Source organism: Sylvia atricapilla, chromosome 11 (genome assembly GCF_009819655.1).
Source record: "Sylvia atricapilla isolate bSylAtr1 chromosome 11, bSylAtr1.pri, whole genome shotgun sequence".
Taxonomy (NCBI): domain Eukaryota; kingdom Metazoa; phylum Chordata; class Aves; order Passeriformes; family Sylviidae; genus Sylvia; species Sylvia atricapilla.
This window is the reverse complement of record NC_089150.1, coordinates 5982444-5993437: the sequence shown is the minus strand read 5'-3', so window position 1 is coordinate 5993437 and position 10994 is coordinate 5982444. Positions and strand designations below refer to the sequence as shown.

Here is a 10994-nt window from a genome sequence, read left to right as displayed (position 1 = left end):
AAATGGGGTTGCCTTTTTTTTTCTGAACAGAGCTTCCCAGATAAAAGTTGTGAAGCTGTATTACACCTATTTTGCATAAATCTGGGAGAAATACACACTATTTTGCAATGCTTCCATTTCTTAATTCTTTAATAATTGCATTTCACAAAGAAAAAAACCTCTTCGACAGCAAATGCCTGATAATGACAGAGTTCCCAAGAATGAAACCACTGACTAATTGCTGCAGAAAAGTGGAGAACCTGGTGACTATCATCCACTTGACCTCTGGCATGGAGAGAGAAATGTGCTTTTTTACAGGTCAGGGGCAACAAAACGGCAACTTGTGTGCTGCAGTCACAAGTTCATCCAGCAGCTGTGTGGGACAGGTAGGGCTGATCTGGCTGCCCACAGTGTGCTGGGGCTACCAACCCTGGAAAAATTAAGAACATTCCTGGTGTAACAAGGTTCCTGACCAAGTAGCAGATTATTGGTTTCTATTAAAGGCCAATTCAACCTTGCACAGCTACGGGTCTCACATCCTCACGCTTCCCTGCGCCTCACCACATCCTTGCAGCACTAGGACGCTGGCAGGCATTTCTGTACCCCTTTCCAGCAGTGAGGGCGGTGGCAGCTCTGCCGGGCAGCCATCTCTGGGTGACACCTCTGCTTCCCTTCGCGAGGGTCGGCCCCAGGGGCCACAGCTCAGCGTGGATAGGAAAACTGCAGGGATTGGGGGTGGAAGGGGGTAGTTGACTCCTCTGAGAGGCCATTTCTGCCGGGGGTCCCCGGTGAGGACGGCACAGGCTCCAAAGCGCCGGGACAAGGCGCTGACACTGCCCACAGGGCCCTGCCCGAGGGCCCAAAATGGCGGCTCCTCTGAGGCGCCGCCGCCTCGTTGCTACGCGACGGGCAGGGCCCTCCTCCCCCCGAGAACTACAACTCCCACGCATCCCGCTCCGGAGGGACTACAGCTCCCGGCGTGCCCCGCGCGCCGGAGGCGGCCGGCCCGCACTACATATCCCGGCAGGCGGTGAGGGCAGTGGCCAATCGGTGTCGTTGATACTGCGGGGTGCGCGGCCGGCGGTGAGCGGGGGAAGCGGCGCGGTGACATTTCCTGCCGGGCCGCCCCCGGAGCCGCTGCCCGAGCGGGGCCCAGGATGGCAGCGCTGGGAGGTCGGTGCGGGGCGACGGGCGAGCGCCCGGTGCGAGAGAGGGGGGTTCTGGTGAAGGGTACCGGGGCATGTGTGTCGAGGGGTGTCTGGGGGGGAGTGGCGATGAGGGGGTTCGGGCCTGTGTTGAGGGGGAGCACCGTGTGAGGGGGCTCGGGGGGCCCGAGCTGGGAGGGGTCCCTGGGAAGGGCAGCGGTGCTCGGGTGTGGGAGGTGACGGCGTGAGGGAAGAGGGCGCCTGAGCCGGGGTTTGCGAGGCAGTGTGCTGTGTTAGGGGGGAAGGCGGCTGTCCCGTGAGGGACCCCCCTGCTGTGTGAAGGGGGCGCAGCCGGGAGAGAGGAGTGGGGTTGATGAAAGGCTTCTGTGAAAATGGGAGTGCTCTCTCTTCTCTTTGCCTCTTTGTGTTGCCCAAATTTCGTTGGAAGCGCTCTGTTGTAGTCAGCAGCTTTGCACCTGATTTGCAGCTCTTGCCACCCAATGTTTTTCTTTTGGGTTCTCCTTTGTTGTTGTTGTTGCGTAAAAATTTTCGTGCTATTACGAAACAGACTTTTGTGCTTGAACTATTGCTCAATTTTCACTTTGGGATTTACTTCATTAGGCTTATCGCATGTTATTTAGCAGCATATGCTCCACTAAATATGTTTCCACGGTGATGTATGAGCTCCTTCACACCTGAGAAATTTCAAATTATAGTTCAGTTTTATTTGTAGAGAAAACATGTAACCGTATATACAAATTTATGTGAGTTTAAGTTTGTTTCGCAGTAGACTTATTGTAGGGCTGTTTCTTCATGAGCTCCAGTCATTGAGCTCTTTTGCTCCAGCCATCACTTGTGTAAGGCAGGAGCCAGTTCCTGTTTCAATGTGAAGTTAAATATTTACATACAGACCTGTGTAATGGCAGGGTGGGTTGGGGACTTACTTTATTCCTCTGTGTCCCTTTTCATTTTAAAGGTCAGTAAGTGTTGTGTTTCTTTACCTGATTTCTTCTTCCCCAGTTGTATGAAGAATGTGTATTATTGTCCTTAATGAATAACCTTTATAGTTTATAGGGGTATAAACTTCATAGTTGAATGGTAGCTGACATGTTCATTGTGAAAAGCAAAAAAAATATAGAGGTATCTTTATAAATTTACTCACCCTTGACAATGTTTGGCTTGCTGTTGATGGATGATGATCCTGAGGAAATATCAATTTGTGCTAATTCTTGTGGGTGGGTTTTTGGCTCGTGTCGTAATTTCTTTGGAGGCTTTTTTGTTGCTGTTGTTGGTTGCTTTCCATTAAAGTTTCAATTTTGCTTTGTAGAACCAAGTCAGTTTTCACAAACACTGAACGGAATTCCTCCCTCAAACCCAGTCATCAGTGGAATGGACCCCTTCCATGCTTGTAGTATTCTCCAACAGCTGAAGACCATGTATGATGAAGGACAGCTGACAGATATTGTGGTGGAGGTGGATCATGGGAAAACATTCTCCTGTCATAGGAATGTTCTTGCTGCAATCAGTCCTTATTTCAGGTACAACTGTCCGTTGTTCTAGTGGTGATCAAAGCAGATAGAATGTTAGTGTAGGTATGATTTTTAAAGTTTTCATTTCATGAAAAGAAGTTCTGTGTATTTGTAGATAATATAGTGCACCTAGCAAGTAAAGACTGTTGCTTTTTTATGGTCAGTGAATTATCAGTTTCTGTTTCTCAAAGGAAAGTTTAATTGGAGAAGATGTCACACAATTTTAAACCAAGCAAAGCTGCCTCTGGTACCCAGGGTATCAGAGATACAGTAAGAGCAAACTGAAACTACTTGTTCTCTTTTCAAGTTACATATTTTAGCATACTAGAGTATGCATATGAAATAACTTGTTGAAAGTTGGATGTAAAGACTTAGCTATGTCAAGAGCTTTGCTTGTAAACTCAGTGGATTTTAGATTAGTGAGATAATCGAGCAAGAAGTTCCATTTTTGTTTCAGTAAGTGTAGAAATGATCTTAAATTTGGGTACCCCAACAGGAAAGTTAACACCTGTGCTAAAAGTGTTTGTGCTGATGGAGGGGCAGATGCATTGGGACTGGCTGTACAATGTGTTTAATTTCATGCCTGTAGTTAGAGGCGATTCCAGACAAACCAGTGGATATTTTTGTTTGCAGATCGATGTTCACGAGCGGCCTTACCGAGAGCACCCAGAAGGAAGTTCGGATCGTTGGCGTGGAAGCAGAGTCGATGCATTTAGTGTTGAACTATGCATATACCTCCAGAGTAGTGCTGACAGAGGCCAACGTGCAAGCTTTGTTCACTGCAGCCAGTATCTTCCAGATCCCTTCCATACAAGACCAGTGTGCTAAATACATGATCAGTCACTTGGACCCACAGAACTCCATTGGGGTGTTCATCTTCGCTGATCACTACGGTCATCAGGAACTCAAGGACAGGTCACAAGACTACATTCGCAAGAAGTTTCTGAGTGTCACCAAAGAGCAAGAGTTTCTTCAGTTGAGAAAAGACCAACTGATAAGTATCCTCAACAGCGATGATTTAAATGTAGATAAAGAAGAACACGTTTATGAGAGCATTGTAAGGTGGTTTGAGCACGAACAAAATAAGAGAGAAGTGCACCTTCCAGAGATATTTGCCAAATGCATCCGTATGCCTCTGCTGGATGAGACATTTTTAGAGAAAATCCCTCCCGTGTTTGCACAGGCGATGGCCAAAAGCTGTGTACAAAAGGGACAACCCAGTGCCAATGGCTACACACAACGGCTTGGAATGACCGCCTCCGAAATGATCATATGCTTTGATGCTGCCCACAAACACTCAGGAAAGAAGCAAACAGTGCCTTGTTTAGATTCGGTCACAGGGAGAGTGTTTAAACTATGCAAGCCACCAAATGACTTGAGGGAGGTGGGAATTCTGGTGTCTCCTGATAACGACATTTACATTGCGGGCGGTTACCGGCCCAGCAGCAGCGAGGTCTCCATCGACCACCGAGCCGAGAGTGACTTTTGGATGTACGATCACTCTGGCAACAGGTGGATTCCCAAGGCTCCTTTGCTGCGGGCCAGGATAGGCTGCAAGCTGGTTCACTGCTGTGGGAAGCTGTACGCCATCGGGGGCAGAGTGTATGAAGGAGATGGGCGCAACTCCCTCAAGTCTGTGGAGTGCTATGACAGCCGGGAGAACTGCTGGACAGCTGTGTGTCCCATGCCGGTAGCGATGGAGTTCCACAGTGCTGTGGAGTATAAGGATAACATCTATGTTTTACAGGGTAAGGTGGTTTGGCTGCCTCTGTGGTGTTTTATTGGAAGTGAGGGTTGGTCATTCTGAGTGTCTGTTTTCTTAAGCAATTTGGAAAAACCCCTTGGGCGTGGAGGGGGGTGGGGGGAACTAGGAAGAGGAAGGTTGCTGTTTGAATTCTCATGCCCTGAGAATGTGTCACTAAGTTGTAGTACAGAGTTATTGCACAGGTGTCATTTTTGGTGGTATTCAGAGTCAACAAATAGTATTGAACTTAACTCTGAAAATTCTTTCTTAAATCTTTACCTGGGTGAAATGCACCAACGGTGAAGAAAAGATACTGTCCTATGAAAAATCACTTTGCATTTTACTTGGCTAAAGCTGAGAAAATTCCTGATGTCTTTATTCTTGCTGACTTGTAAAAGTCGATTAAGGACTTCTCAGTCTTCATTTCCTGCCCTACCCTGCTTCCTGAAGTCATCTTGGAAACTAGAAAGAGATAAAGTATCTCTCTTAGTTAATTCTGTTTCTTTGGTCAGTAGTTACAGTACTGCCTTTACATTCAGCTCACCCTGAAAAGTGCTGAGGCTGTGGTAAGAGGCCCACAGAGTGGAAAGAAGGGAGGAGGGGAGGTGTCCCAGTTTTATTTTGCTGAGGGCCACCTCTGTAAACACCTGCACAAGCTGGGCTCTTAGGTGCCCACCAGCTCCTTCTTGGGTCACTTCCACACAAAGCTGGACCACGGGGAAGAAATAGGGTAGGGAATACTGTAGGATCATTGTTATTTACCAGAGGAAGTTAATGTTATTTCTTGACTTTGCATTCGTGATCTTCCATGTGACTTGCAGTTTTCTTCTGTGGTTTCTGTATCATGTTTGACTCTTGTTGGTTGTGGCTTTCAATAGTTCTGTTGTGCTGAAAGGTTCTCTAAATCTCTCTCGGGTCAGATGTCTGCTTTAGGTGGTTAGAAAGGAATGCTGAAGAATACTGAACTTAGTATTTGTTCTTTTAGTGTTTCTTAGAACTGATAAAAGGTGGATGTATCATTATAACCTATAGAATAAGTGCACCCTGTTCACAAATTTTAGCTGAACTGATGCTGTGCTTCAGTGCTTTAAGTGAGAACTGACTACTCATATAAATAAGCTACTTTCTGTGCTAACTAGCAAATTCTACAGAGTAGTGTTATGAGTGGCTAGCAAAAACCTTGACTGAATTGTGCTGTAGTACAAAGAGGTTAGCTTTTAGTAATTTTTCTATGAAAAACTCAGAAGCAGTCAGTAAGAATTGATGAGAGTGTGAAAATGCCTATGGAATGCAAATGTCAGTCACAGGAGATTGCACTGTGGAACAGAACCGAATAATCAAAATTAGTATTTTCTGTAAGACTTTATCTCTTAAACCCTGTTTCACTAATTCTACTGTCTCACTTCCATATTCTTTGTTACACTCAAGGTGCTTGGTCACACACTAGCTTGGTTAAAATTCTTAAGATAGCCACATGAAGTCATACATGATTTGAATTATGCTCATATTTGGCAGATGTTAGGCCTTTCTCCTGGACTTTACAAAAGTCATGGTGGTCTTTATCTGTGTTCTTTACATGAAATGTACAGGGCATGAGTTTTTGGTCATCTGAACTTCCTTTATCTGCAGCCTGTAGCTGCTGTTCTGTGCACTGAGCACCAGAGGTGTTTTATAACCCAACCACAAACCTAAGTGTGAGAATCAGTAGCTTCATGCAGGTTTTCAGCTGGCCTCTTTTTAAGCAAATCAGCCTAAATGTGTAACCCAGCCACCTGATACCAGTAGCTTCAAAATCTGTGTGTAGTGTAAGACAGAATTCAGGGTTTGAAAGCTGTTAAACCTGAGCAAATAATTGTGAGACTCCCCATATACAGATCACACATTGTGAAGATGTTAGAGTGAAACAGATGTACTTCAGACATTTCAAGACTGGAATCCTGAAAGGTTTTATCTCAGATTAATAAACATAGTTTAGAAGTAATAAAGGATACCTAGAAACCGTGTAAGATGTTTCATATATGCTTCAAATTTCCTCTGCTTCAGCTGAAACAGGAACTCGAAGTAGAATTTAGTCATGCTGTAATATTTTTTAAAAAAGTTAATTTTTTTTTTTAATTTTTTTGACTGAAAGGAAAGCAGTTGATGGTGCTGGGGTGTTCATTCTGTGATCCAGGCTCTAGAAAACTGAGAGCCTTTCTGTCTGCGGAAGAACGTACCTGAGAGCGCAATTGCCGCGGATCTGTTGGCCTGGAAACAGAACACGAGTCACGTTTTCTTCTTCCTCTCTGCTTTCAGGGGAGTTTTTCCTTTGCTACGATCCTCAGAAGGATTACTGGGGCTTTCTGACGCCCATGACTGTGCCTAGGATCCAAGGCTTGGCGACAGTGTACAACGACTCCATCTACTACATCGCCGGCACCTGCGGGAACCATCAGCGCATGTTCACCGTCGAGGCCTACGACATCGAGCAGAACAAGTGGACTCGAAAAAAAGACTTCCCCTGTGACCAGTCCATCAACCCCTACATAAAACTTGTTCTCCTCAAAAACAAACTCCATCTTTTTGTCAGAGCTACTCAAGTCACTGTCGAAGAACATGTTTTCAGAACCAGCAGGAAGAATTCTCTCTACCAGTATGATGAGGTGGCCGACCAATGGCAGAAAGTCTACGAGACTCCAGACAGGCTCTGGGATTTAGGCCGGCATTTTGAATGTGTTGTTGCTAAATTGTATCCGCAGTGTCTTCAGAAAGTTATTTAAAATTCTTTTTTTTTGTTCTTTTTTTTTTCTTTTTTTTTTTTTTTATTTCTCAGTAACAGGCCTTAGTGATTTCAGTGGTAATTTGATGCTAGAGAAAACATGTCTTAAAAGAAAAAAAACAAAGAAATTCTGTCAGTATTTATTGTAAGATGAAACAGACAGGTTTTTTTTGTATATGGGGATGGGTGCTCTTTAAAGGTTGCAGTCCGGGGAGGGAATTGTTCGTTCAGTTTCACATTTACTGATATTTTCCTGAGAAATCAGAAGGAGGTTACAAAGTGCAATTATCAGCATTTTTTTTTTCTGGTAAACACTTAATCATGTCATACTAAAGGGTTTTTTTGTGGTGAAAGCAAATTAAGTGGAAGAGCCAGGATAACTATGCACTACAGTGAAAGAAAATCTAGCATTAATAGTTAAGGATGTCCAAGATGTGTTGAAGTGACTTTTCTTCTTTTTCTCTTTTTTTTTTTTTTTTTTTTTTTTTTTTTTTTTTTAATACGGGTAAAATTTGAGGCAATATCACTAAGTTTTGTTGCTTTTTTTTTTTTAATTAAATTTAGATTGAAAATACATAGAGAAGAATGGTAGATCTTGATTCATAACGATCTCTTCTTTTTTTGTACTGTTTTTGGAGTCTGCTAAGATGTCTGTGATGTTGTTTGTGCACTGCAATTTGGGAGAAACACTCAAGTCAGAATTGGATTGTGGAGTACCTTTGCCCCGGATGGAGGCCTGTTCATATTGTTGTACCAGTTCCTGTCTGTGGATTTTTGTTGAGATCGAGCTTAATGATAGTGGGGAAAAAAACCCAACACTTGTTTTTTGCCACATAGGTGTAGTGCTGTAAAAACTTTTTTTTTTTTTTCTTCTTAACACTGATTAAAACCTTTTTTTTTCACCCCGTAAAGGGCTTTAACCCAAAAGTTGATGGTGCTAGTACATTTTTAATACTTGTTTGTCTGAACTGGGCCAGCCTCTTGCTACTGTTTTAGACAGGCTGTTGTTTTCCATGGAGTGTGTGTCTGTCTTCAGGCCCTGTCCTGTCATCAGATTGTCTTTTCTAACATAACATTTTTACTGCAGTGGTGTTCTTGCACAGAATGGTGACAGGATATGGCCTTAATACTGATTCTTTTTTTTTTTTTTTTTTTTTCTCTTTGTGTGGAGTGTTCATTCTGTCTCCACTACAGTACAGTGCTATGTGCAGAGTTGGCATGTGCTCTGGTGATTTGGAAAAGTGTGATTTAACTTCGCAAGTTGTTTTTCTTTTCTCTTTGCAGTCAAGCCCCCAACTATCTTCTGTTTCCTTCTGATCTATAATGTGAAAAATTGCACTACTGAGCTGTCAGCATTATCCAGTGTATTAAAGCAAAATTGACAATAAGTGTCCATGGCTTAAATAATCTTAGAATAAGGAATATATTGCAACACTTTTCTTTATGTATTTAACATTTAACTTATTTTTAAGAAGTAAATAAGTTCAATAAGGTTCAACCTCTACTTCAGTAGTGAAAATTTGATTTAAAAGGGAAAAGAGGACTCCTAAAACTTGCGTCAGCTGTAATTCACCATGTTTCTTACAGCTCTGCTTTTTGCAGAGCTTTCAGTTATCTTACTCTTTCCTGGTTTTTCCTGTTGACCGAAGTAAACCAGTTAACTTGACATGGCACTGGCCATCATGGCTGAAAGTGCTTACCATTATCTGGCTTAACAGCTGAGGTTTCAGTCAGCCAAATATTTAGCTCATTGTTTATCCCCCTGGCATGGCTGAGGATTTGGATAATGTTTGTTTGCCATGTGGTCTTCCTGTTCCCAAACGGAATCTTCCATGAATACATGAAAATACTCGCCTGGTTCTATTTATTAATTCTTGCACAAAATGTTTGAGAGGCAAAACTGAAAAAAACTGTGAAATGAAAAGCAAAATAAAAATGCCTCTTTGCATTACATACCTCATCTTCCAGAGATTCACCAAACTCTTCTTCCAACGCGAGCACCTGCATCTTGTGGTTTTTTTTTTTTTCCTGAATTTGGCAATTCTTGCTAAGACTGCATTTTCCAACAGTGTTGAGGTGTATTGTTTCTTTGTTTAGTTTTCTTCTGGATAGTTTTATCTATATGCATAGCCAAGAATAAGGGGTTTTCTGAAAAGTACAACTAATTTAATTTTTAATTAATGATCCTTAGTCCTTGGCTAGCTCTCTTTGCGCTGTTGTAGGCCTCTAGCTGCAAGCTTTCTGAAGCACCCTCCCTAACAGTGTTGCATTTGTGTGTAAGACCATTTCTTTCTTTTTTTTTTTTTTGGCAAAGTGTTATGTAACTTTTTCCTTGTTTCTTTGTTTGGTTTTGTTTTTTTTTTTTTGAAGCTTGGTTGAATATTTACAAGATTTCTTGCTGCTTTTTGACAATCTATATTTATTTAGTAGAACAAATTTCAATATATTACTTGAAACTATGAAATAGAATTGAGTTAGCAGTTGACTGGTCATGTGATGTATAGAAGTACAATATGCTGTGGTTAATTCTGCAGTAGGTTTGTTAATTTTGTTTATCTGCACTAAAGTACGAAGATCTCCATTCTGTTTAACCATTCAAACTGAGGGTGTGATCCAAGTCTGTCCTGTGTTTGAAAGCTAAATCCTGGAACTTGCTGTGGGAGTAGAATATACTAAATCTTTTGCATGAGGAGTTTGTTGAGACAGTAAAGTAGCTGTGACATTTTGCCAATTCTTAAATGCTTCTACGTTCTGCTGAAAGTCAGATTCCTGCTAAAGTTTTGCTTTAGAGTCAGGCTTAAGTAAACTTGCACAGCACAAAAAAAAAATTAATTGCACCAAAGGTACTGACAATATTTGAACAGTAATCTGTACATTTTGCTCATTTGGAATTTTTTTTTTTGCATTCATTTATTTCCTTTCATGAAATGAATCCCTAGTGTTGTAAGAACTTAGGTGAGTATAAATCTCTTCCAAAATTATTAGTTACTTTAGAAGGAAACATTTTGTGATTTCCACTTGCTTCCATCGATGAAATTTAGAATAACTCCAAGCAGTTTTGGTGCACCAGACATGCAGTGTGTGTATGTTCTACAAGAGATCCAAGAGCTCCCTGTCCGTGAGGCTGTTGAGAAGTGGCATCCAACATTCAGTGCTCAGGTATGTTAGTAAGAAGTACTGTAGTCCTATGAGGGCAAATGTGTGGATTTTTAAACATTTTGCCATAATTGCACAATTTTGCATTTTTACTTAATGTCATGTTATGTTTCTTAAAATAAACCTATTGTTGAAATACAGTGGAGTTCAACTGTTTTTGTGACAAATCTGTGTGCATTTTAGTAAATTTCTGAAAATTAATCTGATGTATTTTTGACGTTTGTTCAGTTTTTTCATTGTGCCTCACCTGCGTGTGATGTAATTTTTTTATTTTTAAGGTGGAAGGTTCTTTGTTCTTTTGTCTCATTCCTTGTGGCTGTTCAGGTGTAACTTCTCACTTGTTTACACACAGGTGACATGGTCTTTCCCTTCCCCTTCTCCTTACCTCTGTCTGCTGTTGGCATCCCAGCAGGAATGTCAGGTGGGACTTTCCAGCCTGAGAACACTATATATTGCAAAACGCCAACCCCCTTTACACTGCATTTCCCCGCACCCTTGCTATAGATCTGAGAACTAGAGGCCCCTGGCTTTTAAAGCAGAGCTCCAACATTATTTGTGGTTTCTGCTGCAGCGATGGTGCTTATCAGAACTGCTTGTACATGATACTGGTTATTTGAGAACCTTTGCTCCCTTCCAGAGACTGGTGAGCAGTGGAGATGCCGAATCGTGGCAGCCTGGGAAAA

At 42.3% G+C, this 10994-nt stretch overlaps 1 protein-coding gene across 1 annotated transcript; it reads left to right on the top strand.

The window, feature by feature from the left end:
* The first annotated feature begins 1011 nt into the window (after positions 1-1011).
* Positions 1012-10517, top strand: KBTBD8 (kelch repeat and BTB domain containing 8). Its single transcript, XM_066327213.1, has 4 exons — positions 1012-1152; positions 2452-2662; positions 3287-4401; positions 6693-10517. Exons 1-4 carry the CDS (start codon positions 1137-1139, stop codon positions 7154-7156), a joined length of 1806 nt encoding a protein of 601 aa, XP_066183310.1. The 5' UTR covers positions 1012-1136; the 3' UTR covers positions 7157-10517.
* Positions 10518-10994: the final 477 nt, after the last annotated feature.